Source organism: Eschscholzia californica, unplaced genomic scaffold (assembly GCF_041429995.1).
Source record: "Eschscholzia californica isolate CP2 unplaced genomic scaffold, dmEscCali1.0.p SCAF_6, whole genome shotgun sequence".
NCBI lineage: Eukaryota > Viridiplantae > Streptophyta > Magnoliopsida > Ranunculales > Papaveraceae > Eschscholzia > Eschscholzia californica.
Genome location: NW_028238483.1, coordinates 2,323,908 through 2,349,916, shown reverse-complemented (window position 1 = coordinate 2,349,916; position 26,009 = coordinate 2,323,908). Strand labels below are relative to the sequence as shown.

Below are 26,009 nucleotides of genomic sequence, written 5' to 3'. Positions count from 1 at the left end.
AGGGTTTAGTTTAGTTTTTGTTGTTGGGTTACCGTTTTAGCTATCCAGGCTTATATTCTTTGGTTTTCCAAGTTATCACTAGGGTTATCTAGGCTTCGATTTTTTGGGATGTAGGTTATTGCTAAGGCTATCCGGGCTTATGTTTTTAGGTCTTGCAGGTTATCGCTTGGGCTATCTGGGCTTTCGATTTTTTAGGCTACAGAGTTATCGCTTGGCCTATTTGGGCTTACGATTTTTTGGGTTGCCGGATTATCGGTTGGGATTTCTGTGCTTACACTTTTAAGTTTGCTAGGTTATCGGTTGAGCTATCTGGGCTTACAAGTTTTTATTTGCCAGAGTAATCGAGAAAACTTTCGTATTAAACTACAATGGATTTTTTAATTTGTGCCTACCTTCGCAGGGCTTCATATGCCGCCTGTTTATCAAGGCTTACGTCGTTGAATCTGTTTGACGCCTGGTCATAACTTTGAGTACCAAAACTTGTTTTGAATACTACTTTTGTCTAGCAGTGCTGACCATACTACTTTATTTCAATGCCTTGAGGCATTTTTGAAATTGTGTTTGCTAAAAGATTTCTTCATAAATAACTAACCTTTATTGGTATTTCGAAATACATTGATATGTTTTTGGCAGAAAATAAATTCTTACTAACGTAGAAAGAAGTAAAGGATGAAGTACCTAAGAACTTGAAAACGAAAAATAAAAAAACTTATTGTCTAAAGCTTGTAGGATATAGATATACTATGTTACTCCCCCTCCTTGAAAAGAAATTTACACTAAACTTGAAATGTCCCAAACGCGTCTGGCCCATGGCCGAGGTCCGAGGCCATCTCAGTCTAAGACCAAGATGCCTAGGGCATCCCAGAGGTGTCTAGAGAAGCTTTTATGCATCTTGGACTAGTCCGAGATGCACTCGGGTTGCCTGAGCACGTCCTAGACGTGCCCCTTAACCCGAGATGCATCCGTCTCGGACTGGAAGTCCGAGATGCTCGCGGGTTTCCTGGGGCGCGTCCAAGACGCCCCACTAACCCGAGAAGCTACTGCTCGGTCTGCTGACCAACACGCACAAATGTATCTGGACGGGACGCGTCCAGCACGCGTCCTAGCCAGCAGCACTTAGGAAACTTCTAAAATTTTATGTTTCAAATTTTTTTTTTCTTTTTGCTTCCAAAGCTGCTGTTCCATAATTTAGAATACTTCTAAAACACCAAATTTTGTTTTTCAAACTATTTCTAAAATCATTAAAAATCAACTCTTTTGAAAACACTTTTCAAACCGGAAATCAATCAAAATCGAATCTTTTGAAACTCTTTTCAATCATCAACTTTGAAAACCAATTGAATAACATTAAATCACATTCAACCTAAACAAATTGATGCCTAAAACACTTTTAGACACATCTATGTATCAAAACAAGCATAATTTGGTCTCAAACTTACCCAAAATTAGCTATGTGCAAGAGGCTCTGACGCCACTCTTGGGTTATGTGGTCTCTTAGTGTTGGTAGCGGTATTTGATACATCTAATATGTCTAACACTAGTATCCCCAGGATCTCATGCATAAGCTAATGATGAACTAAGAATTAATGATTAACTTAATCGTTAGTTTTCCCTCGAACCTTTCCAACCATTTTTTAGAAGACCAAGAGCTCCAATTGTAGCTCCTCTACTTGGGACACCGAGCAATCACCTTGATCTCCCACCTTGTTGTTAGCTAGAACTCCAATGGTGGTTAGATTGAAGAACACTTCTTCTTTGACTAGATAGATAGTTGGGAATTATCTCCATTTCTTTCTCTGCTTGATGTTGTAGAGGTTGAAAGCTTCTTGAGAATTTTCTACACCTTATTCAAGTCCCAAGAGAAATTATATAGAACCTTAAGTTAGATTAAAATCCTAATTAGGTTTCCTAAAAAGTCCCTACTGAATAAGATTAAGGAAACCCTTAAAAATAACAACTAGTTGCTATTTTCTTGTTTCCTATAGCTTGGCTGGCCATATCATGCCCAACTTGGGAAGATCTGGCAGGCCCCTATAGGGGCACATGGCCAAGCATGGCCGTCCTGTTTTGGGCCCGAAAATATTCCTTTTGGTGCCCGGCCCAAATACCCTTCTTTTGGGCCTTTTGCACTATCTTTGCCTAAACTTCCTTTAGGCCTTAGGGACATATTTATGGTCTTACCCATGTATATATGTCTCGTCCCTCTAGTCATATCTTCCGATCAAGTTGACACTCTTTGTGTAACCCGATGTAAGATCCAGACGAAGTTAGCCGTGAATCGCTTTGCGATTCGACAATCGTAGTTAGTTTCTAGCTAAACACTACGACCCCTAAATTATCCGGACTTTATGATCTTCTTCATCAAATGTCCTATCCGACAAATTGCTCGCATTGCATCTTTGGTCGAAGGACATCTTCTTCATTAACTACCGGGCTAAAGGTTTCACCAAAATCGAGCAGGGCCCGTGCTAGAGAATTTGCGGGCCAGTGCCAAATTTTAAGTTGGACCCTAGTATAATCAAATGTAAATAATTTTTTTAAAAAGATAAACAAGAAGCAAATTCAAAATAATTTGACCAATAACATAAACTATTTTCTTCTTTGTTTTTTGCTAGTGCCTTTTCAAATTTTTAGACTTAGTATCGTTTTGTGCCATAAATATAACTACAAAAAGTCTAGATGAACCGTTCACAAGACCCGTCTCTTGAACCGTCCAACAAAACGACAATGATAAATGACACGTGGTAGTCTGAGTTGTTAAGGGGTTAGAGAGAGAAAATCAAATTTTCTCTCTCTAACCAAACCCCTGATTTCTAACGGTGTTACTTTGTTTAAATCAATCTCAACCTTAAATTTATTAAAGGTTGAGATTAAACCTTCCAAATAAATTAATTACTTTTCTTCTTACTTTACCAGTCCATCTAAAGAACATTGAGCCCTAGTTTTCATCCGTGATTACACATCCCCACAACTGTTCAAACTAAGAAATCGAGCCAAATCTTGTTGTTGTTTCTCTACTACTCTTCTTCTTCTTCTTCATCAAAGTGAGGTAACTTTTCATCATATATTAAGTTTTTCTTTTTGTATATTATATCTTTTAGGGATTCTGGTAATATGTATATTAGAGATATAATATCATTTTGTATATTATATTATTTTGTTTGACTCATTCTCTAACTTTCAGCTATTAATTGTTGTCTAAAAACTTGAAGATTCAAGAGTTTGAGCACTCATTTCCTATTCATCTCCAACTTTCAAGATTCAAGGTAATTTCAGATCCCAATTTTTCAGTACATTTATATTAAGGTATAATATGCCATAGTGTTCTTGATACATAGATTGTTCTTATTTTTCATTGGTTTGTTCAAGGCATCTATGGAAACAATATGTGTGGACCATAATGGAGATTCTGATGAGGATAACTAGAGTGTTGGTGAAGAAGGTGGTAGTGGATCCGAACATGACTTCGGACCAGAAGATATTGTGGACCCGAAGTAGAACGTGTAGAGAGCGGGAAGGATTTTTATAGTTCGAAACATAGTAAATTAGAACTACTCGAATTACTAAAGATTGGAAAGATACACGATAATATGGAGTATGTGTTTGAACTCTTTAAGAGATATGCGTTTTTTTCGGGATTTCCTGCAAAGAAAAGAACTAGTAAAAGAGATTCTAGTGGTTTGCTTCGGTGGGTTACTTTTTCGTGTGATAGAGAAGGAAAACCTAGAACTAATTCTTTGAATTGCTTAAACAACAAACCCTCATCCAACACAGGTTGTTTAGTTAAGATCAGAATAACGCTTGAAGGAGATGAGAGATGGAAAATAACATCGTCCTATCTTGATCACAACCATCCTCTTAGTCCTAGCAAGTCGAGATTTTATAAATGCAATAGAAACATCAAGCCATCCGTAAAAAGGGCTTTAGAGTTGCATGATAGGGCAGGAATTCGAGTTTGTAAGAACTTTGGTACGATTGTTGAAGATGCACATGGTTATGAAAACTTGACTGCGACAAAAAAGGATTGTCAAAATTACCTAGCAAAAGTTAGGCGATTGCACCTTGGTGAAGGCGATGTAGTTGTTGTTCAACGTTATTTCTTGAAGATGCAGTCGCAAAATACAGATTTTTTGTATTGTATGGACCATGATGGAGAAGGTAGACTAAGAAATGTATTTTGGGCCGATGGAAAGAGTAGAAAATCTTATAAAGAATTTGGGGATGTGGTTACATTTGATACAACTTACTTGACTAACAAATACGAAATGCCATTTGCTCCATTTGTCGGAGTAAATCATCATGGCCATACAATCTTACTCGGGTGCGGTCTCATCTCAAGTGAAGACACGGACACATTTGTTTGGTTGTTTCAAGCATGGCTCGCTTGCATGGATAATTGTCCTCCTCAAGGAATAATTACAGATCAATGTAAGGCAATGCAAAATGCCATTGAGGTAGTCTTTCCTAACACTAGACACAGATGGCGTGTTGTTTCCCTGGTTCTCTTTTAGAGAGAATAGTTCTTAATCTTTCTATTAAGTTGATTTTCCACTTCTGCTTTATAAAGCTCAAATTTTTCAATTGCTTCATCTTTACTTCTTAATAAGTACAGATAACAGAATCTTGTGGAATCATCTATGAAAGTGATGAAATATTTCTTTCCTCCTCTTGTTTGAACCATTTTTAAATCACAAATATCAGTGTGAATTAAATCTAAAGGTTCTGTGTTTCTTTCAACTGTTTTGAAAGAAGGCTTAGTCATTTTTGACTCTACACATGTGGGGCACTTCTTTCTGGATTCAATTTCAAATTTGGGTAATAAATCCAGATTCATTAATTTCTTTATGGAATTTAAGTTCACATGTCCTAATCTCTTATGCCAAATTTCAGAAGAAGATTCAACAATATAAGCAGAACTCATAGCTTTATTATTATTAATATTTGATGCCTTAGGCATTACAGTGGTTACATTTAGTTTGAATAGACCCCCTGACAAGTATCCCTTTCCCACATACATATTATTTTTGGACAGTACAAAGTTATCTGCCACAAATACAAGTTTAAACCCATTTTTACTAAGGAGAGATCCGGATACTAGATTCTTCCTTACATCTGGAGCATGGTACACATCATTCAAGGTTACTTCTTTTCCAGAAGTAAACTTTAACACCACCTTTCCTTTGCCTTGGACTTTGGCGGTTGAGTCATTACCCATAAACAGGTTCTCTTCATTATCTGCTTCTTTATAAGTAGAGAACATGCTTCGATCAGAACAAATATGACGAGTAGACCCTGTATCTACCCACCATTCTCTCATGTTACCAATGAGATTAACTTCAGAGACAACAGCACATAGGTTCATATTTTCAAATTTCTGAACCACATCAACGACCATATCTTCATTGTCAGTAACAAGAGCACATAAATTCTGAAGTTCTGAATCTTCAATAAGTGAAGTTTGATTCTTCACTTTATTTGGTTTACTGCCTGGTTTAGAAGACCAGCAATCCTTTGCAAAGTGCCCTGGTTTTCCACAAGTAAAGCAACCATTAGCATTTTTCTTCCTTTTGGCCTTACCATTTGATTTGGTTGACCTTTTTCTTTTATTAGCCTTGTTTGGTTTTGTTTCAACCACATTAACATTGGAGATTTTTTCATTTCTCCTTTCGGCACTTCGACTATCTTCCTCAATCCTTAATTTGAGGATTAGGTCTTCGAGACCCATATCTTTATTTTTGTGTCTAAGATAGTTTTTGAAATCCTTCCAACCTAGAGGGAGTTTTTCTATCATAGCACGAACTTGAAAGGCCTCATTAGTAATCATGTTTTCGGCCTTTAACTCCTGTAACAACATTTGGAGTTCTTGTACTTGTAGCATAACTGGTTTGGAATCAGTCATTTTATAGTCCAAGAACCTTCCAACAATGAATTTTTTCATACCCGCTGTCTCTGTCTTATATTTGTTGATGAGGGTATTCCATAATTCTTTAGATGTTTCTATAATATAATAAATATTATAAAGACTATCATCAAGAGAATTCAAGATATAGTTCTTACAGAGAAAATCACTATGCTTCCATGCCTCCACGGCAGACACATTCTGAATGTCACCATCCTCATTTAGGATAGGTTTTTCTTCAGAAAGATATTTAACCAACCCGAGAGTGGTTAAATAAAACAGCATCTTCTGCTGCCAACGTTTGAAATCAATCCCCTTGAACTTTTCTGGTTTCTCAGCATGGTTCGAGGATGAAGCATTGACACGAACTGTTTCAACGTTTGTTGCCATTATCTCTCTCTCTCAACAAAAAAAACAAAGTAAGTTAATATTTTAAGAACTAGAAAACTAATTATAATAAATTGTCTTAAGATTGTTGTTTCCCTGGTTCTCTTTTAGAGAGAATAGTTCTTAATCTTTCTATTTCACAAAACAGAGTACACTTACTTTTCTGTTTATCTTTCTATCTGATAAATCAGAGAGAGGGAGTTATCTTCTAATAATTAAGATAACAACAGTGATAATAAAAAAAATAAAAATAAAAAATCAAATGTAAAATATCCGAGTCGAGGATACCTCTGTCCTTAAGACAATTTACACCCTGTATATCAGTACCAACAGTAATGGTGTATGTCTCCCAGGATAAAACGGATTACCTATCAAAGTAAAGATGGTACCTCTTAGTTATGATAGTCTGACGAACTTTGTAAGTAATATGAACTTCTGAACAATGATCTCTTAAACTCTAATGCTTGAAGATGAAGATGAATGCCCAGGAAATGCTAAAAAAATTGATATCTTGTTTGCTGAATTCTCATGGTATTTATAGGGGTATTGGCACCACTTCGTATGGGTGCCTATAGACGAATGGATGTTTCCTTTGACTGTTGGGTTACAGATTTAATTTCGACCGTCAGATCTCAACGGATCTATTTAGATCCAGCGCCACAAACGCCTACCGTTAGATCCCCACGGATATATCAGATTTATTGATTAAATCTCAACCGTCGGATTAAATCTCTGGTCTTAAAATCGAATGGCTCCGATCGCTCCTAGCGACGATGCGCACGTGCGAAGTGCAAAGTGCGTGCGGGCGCCTCTAAAGCGCCCAATGCGCCCTAAACGCCCATTCGCCCACGCCGCGCGTGCGCGTGCGTGATGCGTGGTTTGCGTGGTGCAAACCACGCCAAGCATCCCATCATCCCAACCAATCTATTGTTAGTAACATAAGGAAAAGTCTATATAAGGAAGTAAAACTTTCCTTATTTTTCCAATACGGTACTAATACTAAAACAACACGTTTAGTTTTCCGTATATTTTTCCCCAAGTAAATCAATGATAACTCATTCATATGAAATCGGATTTTGACAAACTTTATGTCTAAATTCAAGAGCTCGACGAGACGAATCCAATGGTCCATCCTGATCTTGATTTGGACAACGTTTGGTTGCCCAAATTGACCAAAAACAGATCCGGTTTCTACATGGCGTTTATGAACCTACACCTTGACGAGCAATTGAAAAAATACTTGCCATAATTTTCATTACTCTTATTCACCTTTAACCATTGGACTACATCTTCTCCGCATCGCGGACACATTTTTTTCCTAGGACATTCAACCAATTTATGGCATGGATCTCGACAACTAAAGCAAATACCATCGTTAAACCCTCCCATTTTCTCTAACTTTGACTGCAATAAAAATTAGGAAATAAGTTGCCAATAAAAATTTTTCAAGAAAACCATAAACATTCAACTTCAAAAGAAGTTACAATCCAGTATACTTAAACAAAATTGTATTTGAAAGGAATTTAGAGAATTGTTCTTCTTCAAAAGAAAGCATAAACATTTACTTCAATATTATCTCAAAGTGGTTACAAAAAGAAGATCACATGGAAGTAATGGGTTACAGTAAGCCCTACACCATGACTAAAAAGACACCCTAAACAATTGTTAGTAAGAAGATCACATGGAAGGTATAGAAAATCAGAGCTAATGATGAAAAGTTACCTCACTTTGGAGAAGAAGAAGAGTAGTAGAAAAACAACAACAAGATTTGGCTCCGATTTCTTAGTTTGAACAGTTGTGGGGATGTGTAATCAGGGATGAAAACTAGGGCTCAATGTTCTTTAGATGGACTGGTAAAGTAAGAAGAGAAGTAATTTATTTATTTGGGCATTCAATCTCAACCTTTAATAAATTAAAGGTTGAGATTGATTTAAACAATGTAACACCGTTAGAAATCAGGGGTTTAGTTAGAGAGAGAAAATTTGATTTTCTATCTATTACTCCTTAACAACTCAGACTACCACGTGTCATTTATCATTATCGTTTTGTGGGACGGTTCAAGGGACGGGTCTTGTGAACGGTTCATCTAGACTTTTTGATATAACTATACAAATAAAATAACTTGTCGATAAAAAAAATTTAAACCTAGTTGTATATTAATAAAAAAAAGGTACAATAAATATTTATCTGATAAAACAATATGAAGACTAAATAATACCAAAAAGTAATTAGTATAGGATAATATAATGTAGTTGTTTTCAATTTTAGTACATTCTCTTTGTTCATCTTCTTTGTTAAAAAACTACAAGTAAAACAAAACATTTTTGTTAAAAAGACTAATAATGATTAATATCCAATAACTAGTTTATTAAAAAGAATTTAAAATAATAAATAAAAAGTATTGATTAATATATTATAAACAAACTAACTAATTAAACATAATAATTACCTGAACGGTCAAATATAAAAAAAAAAATTATATAAAAGGAGAGATAGGATTCTAATATTACACCAAAGTCACGGATAATTGTTACACAAATTTTCAACTTGAATGGTTTTACTATATAATGGTTATAAAAGGAGAGAGGATTTTAATGTTACACTAAAATCACAGATAATGGTTACTCTAACTTTCTCCTTTTATAAAGGTTATACAATAGTCTGCATACTAGATAAGATAAATGAAATAGAAGATTGAAGAAGACCTATTTCTATATACTATAAACTTGAATTTTTCTACTATAGAAAAAATAAATTAAATAGGGAAATAAGTTGCATATCTAGAAAGAGAATAAAATTTTATCAAAAAACGAAAGAGAATAAATTAAGAAAATAATGAATATGAGAAAGTAAAATTGTAAAAGAAATAAAGGTCGCCGTTTAGAGCGAGGAGAGAGAACATTTTATATCCAATTAATATGGAAATGAGAGATTTGCACGGGAAGTAGAGAGAAGTAATCTCGGTACAAAGGAAAGTGGAGAGAGAAACTTTTATGCCCATTTAATTACTCACAAAACACTTGCTGGATAAAACTAACAGTTTGTGGGCCCCATGTGGTGGGGGCCCAATGCGGGCGCCTTGCCCGCACTACCCACCACACGACCCTGAAATCGAGACCAGGTTTTTTTATTGAAACCTTGACCCACTAAACGTGCCTTTTATCTGTCAATAGAACCATCAGATTTTAACTTTGTTTGGTATATCTACTTACAACCCACCACATTCATATTACTAGTTTGAGGTACCAATCTCCAAGTGTGTTGCTTTCTGAGGGCAGTCATTTCTTCTTCCATGGCTCGTTGCCAATAAGGAGACATGGATGCGACCTTAAACCCACGAGGATCATGAACAGGGACGGAACCAGGACTAAAAGTGGTGGGGGGCCGATATTAAACAATATCTTCATGATGAACTAAAATCGTTTTTTTTATTTGCTTCATTTATGTTGTCCTTACAAAAAACTTAAAAAAGAAAATTTTGGCTATAATATTGTACTTGAATAGAAAGAAACATAACTACAATACGAAAAATTTATGACTTTCTATGAATTTTTCATTTGTTTTAGTGTTGATTCATGAGATAAAAGTTAACTAAGGTCACCGATTAATAAGGTATTAACACAAATGTTTATCAAAAAAAAGTTATTAGAATTGATTTATGAGATAAATTTAACTAATTCCATCTATTAGTTAGGTATTAACAGAAACCTTTATCAAAAAGATCTATTAACAATAATTGCTTTTATTGGGTGCTTTTGTTGGGTGTTAGTACAAAAAAAAAAACCAACACCCTCACAACAAAAAAGTGAGTAAATGGTGATCATGGGATTTGAACTCACGTCCTCTTGATTGCCCAATAAAACAAAACTAATCTCTACCATCCCAACCAGGCCTTCTTTATGTTTAATTTTTTATTTTAAGTTTCTTATCAAAAGTTTTACTGAGCCCTAACTCTTTAATGAAACATCCAGGCAGCTAAGGGGGGCCATGGCCCCTCTTGGCCTGGCTGTAGTTTCGTCACTGATCATGAATCACAGACAGTGCATCATAAGACAATGAACTTTGCTCGCCAAATGTATTAAGGTCCCGCCTAGGCAATGGATACCGAGACCTAACCTTTACAGACTGATAAGTGAAGTCGGTAATAGGGGAGGTCTCATCATATAGTTGCGAAAGCATTCTGAACCGTTGGCGAGGATTAGGAGGAACAGACTCCCATGTTGACATTTCTTCTGACTGTGACGACATTGACATGGATTGGGAACCCGAGGCCGACTAGATAGGGGACGAGACAGATAAATGATGTAAAGGGCCTAGAGTGGCTGGGGATGAAGGGTCAAGTGGATGGTTAGGTGAAACCGGACACGAAGAGGTTGCAGACATCGTGGAAGTGGTCTCAGGGTCAAGTGGTAGTTGGTGATGATGAAGAGGTACCGGGGGACCAATAGGCTGAATTGGGGTATCCAATAGGACGAGTAAAGGCTGAGAGTCTGAACCCAACTAGGAAGGACTCGCAGGTGAAACAGGCGGGTCAGTAAGGCCACATAGTACCGATGAATCATCAAGAAACTGCAAGAGATCATTGAAGGTGGATGAAAGAATACCTTCACGAAATGGAAAGGTAGATTCATCGAAAACCACATGATATAGATGCGACCAGATGAGCGATCCTGATACTTGAATCCCTTACAATGTGGACTATATCCTATAAAGACACATGGTAAACTACTAGGAGAGAGTTTATTAGGGCATAAGGTCGAAGATATGGAAAACATAAACAACCAAAACTACGTAACATTAAAAAAATGGAGAACGGAGAAGCATCCTGGAGAACTAGTGTTGGCATGTGGTTGATGAGATAGACTGCAGTTTGAAAAGCTTCAACCCAAAAGGAAGATGGCATACAACTATGACAAAGAAGACTTAACCCTGTTTTTGTTATATGACGATGTTTTCTTTCAACCCGAGCATTTTGTGCTGGAGTATAAGGACAAGATAGTCGTCGAGAAATACTAGATTTATTTAAAAGATCCAAAAATTGAGAGCTCTGAAATTCAGTTCCACCATCTAACTAAAGGGATTTGATAGGGGTACCGAACTGATTTTCTACAGACGACTTAAAGGTGGTAAAGACCGAGTAAATAATCTGATTTGAGACGAAGAGGACTATAATCATCCACAAAAATAACATAATACTTAAATCCATTAGAATGCAAAATAGGGGATGCACCCCATACATCGACATGAATAAGTTCTAAGGGAGCGGAAGCTCTTTTATTATTTGAAGGAACAACAAGTTTGTGACTTTTACTCATATTACATGGATTACAAGTCACTAACGAATTACTAGAAGAGAACTGAATTAAACTTTGTTTTTGTAGTGATTTTAAAACCCTAGACGAAACATGCCCTTATCTTAAGTGCCAAATATCCTGAGGTTCTTTAAGAGAAACGGTAGTGGAGGTAAATAACGAGGAATGAGAGGAAGCATCCAAAACGTATAGGTTCCCGCATCTACTAATGCTTCCTAGTATCTTTCCGTTCACTTGAGAGAGGACAAAACCAGTTTTAGAGAAGAGCACAAAGCAATCCAACTCATCCATTAAAGGACTGATTGAAAGTAAATTTCTGGTAAGTAACAGAACTAAAAGAGAATTGGGTAAGGGAAGAGGGCCCTTAGTTGTGGGAATAAAGAAAGTGCCTTTATGAGTGATTGGGAGTGGGTGATCATCACCAATCTGAACATTACCTAACCCATGATAAGGACGAATGGAAGAAAAGATAGCAGAAGTGGAGATCATATGAGTGAAAGCGCCGCTATCGGCATACCAGGTCGGGTCTGAAACAGTCAATGCAGTCGAAGAAGCAGCAATATCTTCATTATGGTGAGTCTCAGCTAGCTTAGCATGATGGATGGGAGCAAGTTGTTGAACAGTTCGCAGACCAGGTGCAGGAAGCCAATTTTGTATACGATCTGCGGTGTGACTAGTCCTGCCACACCATTGACAGGAAAATGGTGGCTGGTTTCGAGAAAATAGGCTCCCCACGGTCCGGAGGGGAAGGGGACCGATACCGAGGAGGTGGTCGACGATCACGTGAAGCAGGTGGTGGTCGACGATCACTATCATTGGAACGTGATGCTTGAGTGTAAAAAGTACCTTCAAGAATTTGAGGAGTAGGGTGAAAGGTTGAGCGAAGTACTTCTTGAGAGGTAATCATCAGAACTAGTGTCTGAAAAGATGGCAATTTCTTCTTCGACATAATACATTCAGCTAGGGTAGCATGACGCAAACCTTTCAAGAAATAAAACACTTTTGCCTCTTCGCTTAAAGGTTTCCCTATAGAAGCCCCAGACTCAAGAAATCATGACACTTACGAATAAATTCACCAAGACTAGAATCACTCTTGGCTGCAGTTGTGAGGCCTACAATTTCTCCCATAGCTTCACTAGACAATGAACTATAAATAATCGAGTAGACAAGTCGATATGTTTTATTCCATGTTGTATAGTCAGGATTTAAGACCGTACCGTCCAAGGTTTGAATGGTAGGAGATGCATGAGAAACAACCAGATCAATAAAAGCTAATAGTTCCTGACTTTCAAGTAGTGAGAGAAGTTGCGGTTTCCATAGAGATTGTTGTCAAGGTTAACTTCGGACTGATGAACTTAAGTGAGGATAGGACACTATAATTGATGAGAATGATGAACCAGTATATCAGAGATTCGCTTGGAGTAGTCATAATGATAACACACAATCAATAATAACTAGTAACCACTAGACAGAGTAGCCGGTTACACCAAAAAACTACAAACTTTCGACCAAGAATACCAATCAAGATACCAAAACAGAACACCAAGATATAAAAATCAGAAAAGGATCAAAATACCACCAAGAGACAAAAACGACAAGGATACGTCTGATATTATCGACCGAAAAAAAAAATTGATATCAAGACTGTTACAGAGATAATAACAATGGCTCTGTTACCATAATAGAAAACTAATAAAGAACAATAAGAATGGTAAAACTTTGGGTGGTTCTACTACCAAACCCTTCACATATATCTATATTGAGTGTGTTTACAAAAGAGAGAATTAGTTTACATATTTGATAGGTGAAAATATAGAAGAAATAAAATATGAAAAAGGAAAGAAAATATATGACATAATCTTGAGACTTAAGGACCAAGTTAACCCGGTTCCACCGATTCCGTGGGGTCATCGGGCTCACCGTTATTATATGTGGTCTATTGATCAAACATTTTGGTTTCAATTAAATATTTTCCAGATTATTCCAGACTAGCTAGAATTTTAATAAAAACAATGACAGAAAGAGTGTCATCCCTCTTTGTATCCAAGCGGCTATAATCTAGAATATTAATTTGGCTTCAAAGAAATAAAAGATTGTTAGGATGATTCGAATGAAAAAGAGGATTCAAGAAGAAATTTTTATCCTTTTTGTGTGCTAAGACTTTAAATCTCTTGTAATTTCTTCTTGAAGAATTTGGATGGTCTGTTAAGACTTTAAATCTCTTGTAATTTCTTCCTTTTTGTCTTGTTGCAAAGCAATTAAGTATCTCTTCTTGTATAATTAAGTTCTCTTTTTAACGAATTGATTTTCTCTTGTAAAAAACACTTAGTTTTGTTTTCAAAAAAAAATCACGCATACCACTAATTAAACAAAAGTATAACAAGCCATAAAAACATCGGGGGATGGGATTTAAGTCCAAAATCGCAAGATCAACGAGTCTAGAGACCAAATATAATCTAAAATAGAAAATAAATCCACTCAAAGTAAATTACATGTCTATCCTCTTATTCTCTTTTACTGCCTAACCTATCCTAAGTTTAAAAAAAACAACCCAAAATAAAAGATACCATAATATATAGAGATTCATTAAATTATTTCTTCAAAAACAAACTTTCTTTTCTCAGAAAAATTTGCCTTTTCCGTTTAGCATAACAAAAAAAGAGTAGCCTTTTCTGTTTCAAAAAAATAACCAAAAAAAAATTTGCCTTTTCCTCAAATATCAAACCGAAGAGAGAGCGAGAGGGAAACTCTTATCTTAAACACGCCCAAAATAAACCTAACAGAGAGAGAGAGAGCATCAAGTAGGAGAGAGGGAGAATCCATTACGGGTTTCGTTCATCATCATTAATAGTAAAGAGCAAGTTATTTTGGTTTTCATCATTTTTGTTGTTCCTTCAACTTTGTTTATGATTTAGATTGATTTCTACAACACAAAATGAATTAGGTTTTGATTTTTACAACTTTAACTATGATTTATTTTTCTGAAATTGATTAGCTAATAAGAAATTTCTAGGGTTTAGTTGTTTCGAAGTGGTTTAATGAAAGTTACTTTCAAACCCCTAAATCAGTTCAAAGTGAAGAGTATGTTTCTTTTTTGCATGCAACAAAAAATTTGTATGGTTACCTTGTCTCTGTTGTTGTGTAATTTCTTTGAAGAAATAACATATGAAACTTGATCTCTTTATAAATTGTAGTTACTACTACATCTTCTGCTTAAATTTTTTATTTTAGACCGACAATTTAGGGTTCTATCTAATTTAGGATTTTGTATTGTAGACTTTCAAGCATAGTGTTAGATCCAGAATATAGTTACTTTCAATAAAACTTAATATTTTGTCAAGCATTATTAAGTTTGTTATAAAACTTTATCAATAGTTACCAGTCAAACCTGATTTTTTGACAACCATAGAAAATTACATGGTGTAATATGGGAAAAAATGAGAGAATAAATTGGATTGTAAAAATAATGTCATTTTTTTGTCTAGCATTTTTGAAGTTTATCATAGAACCTTAAAATGGTTACTGTTCAAAACAGATTTCATAAAAAAAATGACTTGCTTGACTGGCATTTTTTAGTTTCTTATATAAACGCATAAAAGGTTACAACCCAAAGATGTTGAATTGGTTTGTTGTTTGAACTTTGACAGGCTTGATTGTGGGTTGTATGTGATTTTGCACATGGAAGAACTTTATATCGAATCGAACTATAAACATTTTCCTAACGAGATGCCAAAAGATGATTGGACAAAACTAGCGCAAAGGAAGAGGGGTGAACTAACTTGGTTGTTGCTGAATGAATCAAAGAATATAAGGAGAAAAAATATTAAGTACTTTAACTTGTATTTTGTAACAGGCTATGTGATAAAACGTAGCAAACATATTTATGTTTTAAGTTTGAATAACATCTTGAGCAGTTATGGGATTATTTAGCAATGTTCTATAATACCACAATTATATTATATTTTAGATGTCGTTCAACAGGTTTATAGATACGATAAAGATGTTACTCAAATTTCTTGGACACTACTGAAACTATACAATTATAATACGTGGTAGTGCAAAGGCATGATGAACTCAAACACTTAATGTTGAATCCATTGATAACATATATAACTAAGGAAACAAATAGTTCGTACAAAAATATATCAAAAATCTAGACATTTTGATTAAAATATATATATAACAAAGGCTAAAACCAACCTGCTTTGATTGTATTGAAAATTGTTAAATTGCTAGAAACATCAAACAAATTTTTCTAGCATGGTCCAATGGTAGAAAGATACCAGTAAGATGTTGACAAAATTTCTCCAACATCCCAGCATTTTTTTCAGTTTTTCGACATTTTGTAACTTACTCTAGTCAAATCATAATACCAACTGAAACATTGATCCAAATACATATGAGTATAACTACGATAATATCGTAACCACTGATAAAATTTAATAGGAAATAGGAAAATCCTCTTGTTTAAATACGATAATCTGGTAACATTGATCAAATTCTCTAAACATATAAAAGACACAAGTAGAATATTTATGTTTCTAGCAGAATAAGTAAACCTGGATAATCAAAATTTAAGTTAGTTATTATATAGCTACGGTGCATGAGGCACTATTGTGATAAGCCGGTTTTTTACACCGACCGCAAACCCTCATTTTTTTGGGTATGTTTCCTGAGCTCTCTCTTCTTACTGTCCTTGGTCTTCCCGGTTTTCTCTTTGTTAACGGAGGTAGTGTTCTTGTTTCATCGCTATACTCCATTGGCTCATCATAATTTGGTATTGGGTAGACATAATATTGATAAGTGTTGACGAACGCTTGTTTGGTGAAAATGATCAAAAAAACTTGTCGTATCACGATCATAATTCTTGATGCACAATATGACATGTCGACAAGGGATGCCATCTATCAACCACCTACCGCAACTACATGTGAGATCAATGAGATTGACAGAGTGGGTAGGAAATGAGCATACCTCATACACAAACTACTGTAACAAATTCATAATAGATGTCACTAAAATGGATAAAATGCTAGTAGAATACGAAAAATGTAACAAAAAACAATTTCACCTTATACATTTTAATTACTAAAAAGTATTTGTTAACCTACTGTAACAAATTCATTTAACAGATACTGATAGAATGTAGAATATGCTAGTAGAATCAATAGGATGTTAGAAAAATAGTATTTGCATTTTCACCTACTGTAATAAATACATTCAACAGATGCTAATAGAATGTAAAAAATGTTATTAGAATGAATAAGATGCTAACAAAATAGTATTTTCTTTTTAACCTATTGTAACAAATTCATAACAGATGCTAATAGAATATAGAAAATGCTAGTAGAATACAAAAAATATAGCAAACACAGTTTCACTTTATAAAACTTTTTTATGAAAAAAATATTGAATTGATAGAGATTTCAACATTCAATTTTTACCAAAAAGTGATAAAAATGTTAGATATAAGTTTTTTGTTAGAATAAATAATTTTCTTAAGAAGATTGTAGCAATAAAAATTGTAGTAATAGAGATTTATAGATTCTAACGATCAATTTAAGTTAGACATACCTCACAAACGAATTTGTAGATGTCTAATTAGATCGAGGTACAGATAAAACGCAAATCAGAACTTCATACTTTCTTGAAGTTCAAAGAACAAAGAGTTACAGAGAGAGAAATTCGTTTTTGGGATTGAGCATCTAGTTTTAGGTAAATATCCATCGATTTGGTAGGTTACTTTAATCAAATACAACGGATTTAGAAATAATATACTTTCTTGAATTCAAAGAATATAGAGTTACATAGATAGAAACTCGTTTTTTTGAGAGGGCAACTCGTTTTTGTTAAATATCAACTGATTTGGTTGAATATTTATGGAGTTTATGGAAATAAAGATTGGTATTATATATCCAACATAAATATTCTTTCATAAAATTTATGGAAAGAGTTATTAACTTAACCAGTATAAACCTTTGGTTTACCAATGGTTAAAAAATATTAATGAAAGGGCAAAAATGAGAGATAATTAAAGGATTGATGCATGGGGCCACCAAATAGTTAATTTTTGGACTTATTTTACATTTTCGGTTTATTTTGGTTTTATTTTATTTATTGATTTAGAAGTAGATATATGACTCATTACCCCCCCCCCCCCCCCCCCCCCCTATTTTTAGACCTTAAACTCAAAAATCCTAAAAACATTACAATTCATTATAGTAGAGGTTGAACAAATTCACACAAGGAAATTATTATATACAAAATTAACACAACTTCAAACCAAACAAAGATGAAAAGTGCTATTACTTTCACATTCTTCATATCCAAAATACAAACTTACTCAAAATAGAAAAAATACCAAAAACCATGGAAAACAACTAATATAGGTACTAATATCATAAAGATATATGTAAAAAGAAAACATGATTTAAGGACACCAATGATGCTATGCCAGGCCGGAATAGGTGACCTGTCCAGATTTAGGCCGGCCACATATCTCAGCCGGGATTATGACCGGATATGGAGTTATGCATAGAGTCATGAATCATCACATTAAATATTTACTGACCACGTACCTCCGTCGGGATTAAATTTGTTTTTCTTTTTAAAGACCATTAAAACATGAAAAAATAACAATGGAAATTCACCATGAGCATGCATCATCTACCTTGATAATAACCATGATTATAAATTATAATCATCTCTTCCAACTTCTACTCCTTGATAATGAATCATTCACTCCACCAACAACCCATGTCTCCTTGGCAACATCAGAAGAAACCTTAAAGAAATCAGGAGAATAACACCTCACTATCATATTACTTTCTTCTTTCTTCTTCTTCTCTTTTTCTAATAATAATTTTAATTTATTTTTTGATTCTTCTAGGTCTTCTTCTTCTTCTCCTTCTCTTTCTTTTTGTTTCTCTTCTTCTTCCTGCTTGATTTCTAACCTACTTTTAGCTGGTGCTGACCTACATCTCATCAATAAAAGAGCATTAGGAGGAGGAGCAACTGATGAATAATTCACTTCATCTTCATCATCTTTATCTTTAATTCCTTCTTCTTGTAATACCATAAACCACTTAGAAAATACAGTTTTTGATGAAGAACCATCATCATTATCATCAGCATGATGTACAAATTCATCTCTTAATTCTCTCTCTTCTTCTCCATCTTCATCTTCATCTTCATCTTCTTCTTCTTCTTCACCATCATCATCAGAAGTAAGAACATCTGCTCTAGGGAAATTACCAAAACATCTAAGATCAAATCTAAAACCTCTTAAGCAAGTCAAGAATTGAACTACATCTTTCTTGAACCCAAGTGCTTCACCCCAAGTTGATTTCTTTTTATGTTTTGATGATGATGAAGGTGATGATTTGTTCTTCTTATGAATCCTCTCAATTTCTTCCATAACTGATTGCCAATTCTTGCATGAAGTACCTGATTTTGTTTTAACTTTGATTTGACCAGCACAAGTAACTTTTGGAGAAGTGGGTTCATCAAATTCAGATGATCCTCCTCCTCCTCCTCTTACAATATAATTTGATTTTGTTTTACCCCATAATTGAGGACTTCCTTGACCACCACCTCTGTTAATATTGTTTGTTGACCTACTTAGGTGATGAGGAAGATGATGATTATGGCGTTTACCAGACTCAATTGACCTTACTGGACTGCTTATTTGTTTAGGCATAAGTGATAAATGACCTCTTGAAGGAAAACAAACCAACAGATCTGTTGGTGCTGCAGCTTTTCCTTCTCTTCCTTTCATTCTCTCTCTCCCTCTCTCTCTCTCTCTCTCTTTCTTTCTCTTGCTGAATGGTTGATGTCAGTCTGTATAGTTATGGGTTTCTGTGGAGAGGGTTTGAGATATGTGAGTTGGTTTGTTCTAAAAAGAAAGGAAGAAAAGGATGATTATATTGACAGCTTTTATTTCCTTTTAATTTGCTTTCCTCGACTTCAAATTATTGTGACTCTTCATGTAGTATTTTAAATCTGTTTGGTCCCTCTATCTTTCTCTTTCTTTCTTTTACTTTATGAGGTATGGATGCTTGAGAAGAAAGAGTTTAGAAACTAGAGAGAGATGCAAGGAATGGATTCAATGGAACAATAAAATAAGATAAAAGGAAAAGGAAAGTAGCCACGAGCAGTGTTTCATGATCACATCATACCACCTACTTGTGGGAGCTCAAGAGGAATATGTGGTAGATGGGATGAGGAAAGGGCAAAACGCTGGACCACAATATATTACTTTAGGCATGTGAAATAGAAAAGGGAAGTTTTATAAGGGGGTTGTTTTTGTTAAAAGGGTCTCCCCTTTAATAAAAGTGTTGGATCGAAATTAAGTAATCCAAGAAAAGCAATAGAGAACGTAAACTGATGATCCAAAAAATGGTCATCAATTGACGACAGTGAATAAATCAAGAAATGATCAAAAGTCCAACGGGTCAACCTGTATCAAGTCAAGAAGGAAGTTGAATCTAAAAGAGGTATGTTACTCAAGTCTAGAACTAGGGGGTCGGTACGATTAGCCAAGGCACCTGAGCCTTGTTCTTGGCTCAAATACAACCAGGTCTACCCTGTGATTTAAGTACAGACAAGGAGGTTTGCGTAAGTGGGGCCGATACCTCAATCCTGAAATATGAAGGGTACAAGCGTGCATGATGTTTTACCGACTTAATCCTGAATCCTCTCAAAGATCCCAGTCGATGAAGATCTTAAGTATTTATTAAACTTGTGCTACAAGAATCCCGCAAGGAGAAAACTCTCGTACGTGATGATCCAAACAATGGTCATCAGTTGACTAAGGTCAACGAGTCAAGAAAACTTCTCATACGTGATGATCCAAACAATGGTCATCAGTTGACTGAGGTCAATGAGTCAAGAAAATACCAAAAGCCCGCGGGTCAGCCCGCATCAAGTCAACAGGGAGGTTGAATGCGAAGGAAGTCTGTAAAGGATATGTTCTTCCTGTCTGAAGGAGTGTCCTTCGACCAAGATGACGATGCGCTCAATTTGTCGAATAGGATGATGGTAACTTTATCCAGAAGTTCATCTAGTCCGGTCGAATTAGGGATCGTAATGCTAAACTAGAAGCCAGTTATGATCGTCTGATCACTTCGGTGATTCGCGACTAATATCGACCGGATCCTACAACGGGTTACATCAAAGAGTGGTGACTTAATCGGGGAGAGTTGACTAGAAGTAACTAGGCAAAGGTTGGATTAGATGCAATTTGAAAGGCCAAAAAGGTTCGGATAGGATCCGGACAAAGATAGGAAAAATCGGGTCCGAAAGGAATGCCCGGTTCTAAAGAGACGGGTCGGCCATGTTATGATCGGCCATATGAAGTGGGCGTTCAAGCCCAACCCACTAAAGCGGCTGCCCTAGCTGGCCACATAAAAGGGAGTCTAAGATGGGACAGAACTCCCATCTGAGAATCCCACTCAGTAAAAGTTTTTGAGTCTTATCTTTTTTGGAGTTGTTATTTGAATCCTAGTTCGAATGGGATTCTAGTTATAGGGCTACCTATATAAGGACACTAATAAGAACAACAAAGGTGTGAAATTTACTCAAGAGAAAATCAATCTCTACAACATCAAGTAGAGAAAGAGATTTTAGAGAAAAAGCTCCCAACCTATCTATCTAGTCAAAGAAGAAGAGTTCTTCATCTCAACCTTTTAATAAGGTCCTAGCTGACTCTAAAGCAGGGAGATCAAGTCAACTTGCTCGGGTGTCTCAAGTAGAGGAACTGCAATTTGGAGCTCTCATCTTCGGGATAAAGGCATTGGATTTAGTTCGAGGGAAATCAATTCAGGTAAATCTCTATCCCATTCTAGTTCATCTTTAGTTCTAGCATGTGATCTTGGTAACTAGTACTAGACGACTGAGATTCCGCTTAAAACACTAGGTGACTACGAAACCTTACACTCTGCCACTGATCAAGTCAAGACCCGGGGTCGATACGATCGTCCTAAGCGCCTTAAGCCCTGCCCTGACTCAAATATAACCAGGTCTGCCCTGAGATTTACGAGAAGACTAGGGGGTCTACGTCATCGAGGCCAATACCTCAATTCCGAAACATGGGGGAGGGGGGGGGGGGGGGGGGTAGATGTATGCCTAAAGCTTACCGATTTAATCGCGAAACTAATCAAAGATCCCAGTTGGTGAGGATCTTAAGTATTTCTACAACACGGTGGTGTAGGGATTTACACCCTTCTACTAGTGTTTATAGCGGAAATATGACATCTAATGTCTACACTAGTATTCCCAGGATCACATGCAAAACTAGTAATTAATCTAATGGAGATAGTAGATTACCTTAATCGCTTTTCCCTCGAACTAGTTGAATTGATTGAAGAAGACCAAGAGCTTCAAGTGTAGCTCCTCTACTTGGGACACGAGCAATCAATTTGATCTCCCACCTTGTTGTATAGCTAGCACACCAATGGTGGTTGGAAAAGAAGAACACCTTCTTCTTTGACTAGATTGACAGTAATGGGAATTAGCTCACTTTCTCCTCTCTACTTGATGTGGTAGAGTAAGAAAGCTTAGAGAGAAATTCCACACCTTATTCTCTGCCCTAAGAGTGTTTATATAGAACCCTAATAAGAATCCACCTCCTTTTAGGTTTCCTAAAACACCCTTTAGAATAAGATTTAGGGAAATAGTCGAAAATAGCAACTATTGGTATTTTCTCAATTCCCTAAGGAGGAGGTGTTCAAACACCACGAAAATTGGCAGATATAATGTTTATTATATCAGAAACTAACCCTCCAAAATTCAGCTCAATCCGAGTCCTAGAAGTACCCGAACCGGTCTAGGCCCAAAAACCCTGTTTTTGGCCTTTTTGTACTATCTTTGCCTAATTCCTTTTTTAGGCCTATGAGATATGTTTATGGGACACTCCCATGATTATATCTCACTCCCACTAGTCATATCCTAGATCAATTTGTCACTCTTATGTGTAACCCGTTGTAGGATCCGATCGAAGTTAGCCGCGAATTACTTCGTAATTCGACGATCGTAGTTGGTCTCTAGCTACAACTCTACGATCCCTAAATCAATCGGACTTGATGATCTTCCACATCAATTGTCCTATCCGAAAAATTGTTCGCATTGTCACCTTGGTCGAAGGACATCTCCTTCAACTCCTTCAGACTCCCACTTGGACTTAGAACAAGTGCAATGCCTCGATTCCCGTGTCAATTTAGTATCCCATCTGATACGTCACATCATTCAGACTTTCTTGATATCCGAGTACAACTGTAAAAGACAAACGATTAACTTTAATCCGTTTGAGCGCGGCCACGCATTTTCAGTTGCTACTCATCAAGTGGCCTTGAGACACTTTGTACCTAATGTGATTAGGGTGACACAATCCATTCTTGCACTCCCACTTAACTTCATGTCTATCCTGTCCTTCCCAGTATCCGCCTTTATAACCTCCTTTTACGGCGCGGCGTTTAACGGAACCAAAGTCGGGCATTCCTTACATAAGATGAGTGGAGCACTCATGTTTTGAGGAATCTCTCCAATTGTCTTTATGAGAAGTATTGACGTTCATCACGAATGATGTACTTCTCATTTGAGGGTTATCCAGTGTATAAACCTTTTATATACCCACGTAGTCGAATAGAATATACTATTCCTATAGCCCATGAAACTGCGCTAACCCATCGACTCCCGTGCTAGTCTTCGTGAGTCATTGTTGTCCATGCAATGACCTGGACCAGGGATTTTTGATAATAAATATTCCAAGTTCACTTAATAGGGTTTCATTCATCAGATCACGTATCTGACAAACCTATTCGGAACGTTTTATTATCTTTGGACTGTCGTTTAAACACTAAACCAAGTTTAGACGACTGGTGAAATAATTCTTATTATTTCTGATAACGAGAGTTGTAAATCTGAGCCTCTTCCGTAAAACTCCTTTTACCCACTCAGTTTTACTTGTCGAGGTTTAAAATTACACCTCATGCCTTAGACTGTGTATGAATCTCATACTATGTCTTAGGTGACAGTTTAGTTTGACTACCGTGGTAGTCGGTTTTAAACTTTGCTTATTATCAATTAATTTGAAGGTTACTATCTTCAACCTTGATAATATCTAGTAATCTTTACTAGAGTTAAGGCCTTTAATTCTTTGTGTAGTATTTGCAACAGTTCCCGGCTTAAAACACTTTTAGCCTACTTTCCTTCCATGTCTGGAAGTTTGCTACGATGACATGTTCAACTTTGTACTACTTCATCCTTTAACCTTCTAGGATGTACTAAGTAGTGTTTCGGTTTTCCAACCCGAATTCAGATGTTTAAATGCTAATCATGTCCAACATGATTGACTTTATGTTTTCGAACATAAATGTCTCTCTCATGCGTGCTAGCTCATCGGTGTCTTTTAGACTCCGAGTTTTGCAACGCCCTCTGTCATGAGTTTTTGGGTCGAAATTCTTTTAGACTTACCGAGTCTTAGATTTTCTGTTTCGGATCTCAAGCATCTCAGCGTACTGAGTCTCTCTAATCCTATCATCCTTTTGATCTATGCTTATAGATCTTCAGATGCCCAAAATGGCATTTTATCCTTTTGTGTGTGGTCCTTTATTGAGTCAGTTCGTTACTGTTATACAACACCTTATGTCGTACTCAATCTTTTGTATGCACTCTGCATATGGACCCGGAAGGTTTGTTTACTCCCACTTACCTTCTTGAAACTCGTGATTCAAGATTTTCTTCATTCTCTAGGAATCAAATTTCTCTGATTGCCTTTTGAATCGAAGATTCTAACTCTTGCGTGCTTTTAATCCGTCGATAGATTTCTGAAGCATGCTTGTGGACATAACTTGATTGGAAGAATCTTTATTCTTCTTGTCTCGTTTCGGGAAACACGAATGTTTCCATCCTTCTCAGTTTTCTATTTTGGAAAACCAATTTAGGTCTTTTGTTGACTTAAATTATCAAGCTTCATGTCTTGACGAGATATGGATTCCACGATGATTTTGGGTTCTAGCCAAAATCTAGAGTCAGTTTCCGTTTCTGCGCAGGTCTTTTATCTCTTTCAGAAATAACCTTTATTTTCTGTGTCTTTGAGATTTGACCTTTTAGGGCTTTTGAACAACAATTTGGAATTTTCTCAATTACTTTAAGATATTCCTTTAGAGATACTTTCACTTGTTTTGAGAGTTCTCCGGCGAATGACATTCGCTTTTGTGCGGTGGGTTTATAAGATCATGTCTTTAACCTTTCCTTTTCCGAGGAGCCACAGTTTGTTGCTCTTGGTCGACTTTAATCGTCTTGTACAAGTTTCATGATTGTTCTTCATGACCCTCCATGATTTTTCTCATGATCAAATGAAATCGACTTGTACTTTTCTCCCACTTATTCTTGTAATAATTAGTGTTTTTCTCCCAGACGACCAGGTGTGCTAATTATTAGAAGAATACTATCATGAGCAACAAACACTTTGTTCTCTTGATTGGTTGTGGAAGAAGCCCAAATTTCTTTTAAAAGAAATTGCGTCAGATATTAGCTAGTTTTGTAATGCTTTTACTAGCTTAGCTGTTAGACGGAATTTTGGTAAGTGTTAAAACAATCGTTTATAGAATATGTCCCAAAATATTCGGAAGACTGGCTTAAACCCATCTTTGATCGAATTATGCATAGCAATGTTCGATTGCTCCCACTGAATCCACCATCCGTCGGATGTGTTCCATGGAGCAGAGTTGGGAAACTGTTTCTCAACTCCTTTGATGGTTATCAAGTGTTTGACTCAAGTTTTCACTATCTTGTCAAAGTGATTCTTTACTTCGGTTTGTACTTTGTTTGAACCTTTCAAACATTCTGACTTATACTTTATGATTTGTACGTTTCCATACTTCATGAAGTTGTCAGAGTACGTATTTGAAGTTTCTCTCGTTAGCTTCTGCAAGTAAACTTATAGGTCTGCATAACACCGTACGAGTCCTAATAGATTACTAGTCTTTATGCCTTTTGAAAAGGGTGACTTTGTCAATTAGTCCTTAAGACCCAATTGACAATGCTGAAGTTTAATGAGTTTGAATCTCTTGATTTTAGCCATTATCAATGTTAACCTTCAGTTAATTTTATCACTGGTTTAAAACATCAGACGTTTCTAGAAGAACAAAATAATCACTATTAAGTTCTAAGCTAGATCAGTGTCTAAAAGAAGACTTCGATCCCTTTCAGCATCCCTAGCATTACTGCTTCTGCTCCCTCTTGGATCTTTACTTCTTTTAGTCAAGTATGTGATTTCCTTGAGCTCCCACTGAGCCGCTCATCTGGTCTTAAATACCTGATGAAGGAATTTTTACGATACTTGTTTTTAACTTTGTTAACAAGGATACGGAATCGGAATTCATAATTCCATTCCTTTTGTCCTCCAGGTG

The 26,009-nt window shown here is 36.0% G+C and overlaps 2 protein-coding genes across 2 annotated transcripts; one reads left to right on the top strand and one right to left on the bottom strand.

The window, feature by feature from the left end:
* Positions 1-3,590: 3,590 nt before the first annotated feature.
* LOC147530793 (protein FAR1-RELATED SEQUENCE 8-like) lies at positions 3,591-4,511 on the top strand. The gene has a single exon (XM_086647122.1). It carries the CDS (start codon positions 3,591-3,593, stop codon positions 4,509-4,511), a length of 921 nt encoding a protein of 306 aa, XP_086503248.1.
* Positions 4,512-17,793: 13,282 nt separating this feature from the next.
* On the bottom strand, positions 17,794-19,747 carry LOC147530792 (nucleolar GTP-binding protein). The gene has a single exon (XM_086649429.1). It carries the CDS (start codon positions 19,373-19,375, stop codon positions 18,299-18,301), a length of 1,077 nt encoding a protein of 358 aa, XP_086505555.1. The 5' UTR covers positions 19,376-19,747; the 3' UTR covers positions 17,794-18,298.
* Between the last annotated feature and the right edge of the window lie 6,262 nt (positions 19,748-26,009).

Excerpts from the sequence above, each read along its gene's own strand:
- LOC147530793 (XM_086647122.1), top strand. The coding sequence starts at position 3,591 with ATGGAGTATGTGTTTGAACTCTTTAAGAGATATGCGTTTTTTTCGGGA.
- LOC147530792 (XM_086649429.1), bottom strand. The coding sequence starts at position 19,375 with ATGAAAGGAAGAGAAGGAAAAGCTGCAGCACCAACAGATCTGTTGGTT.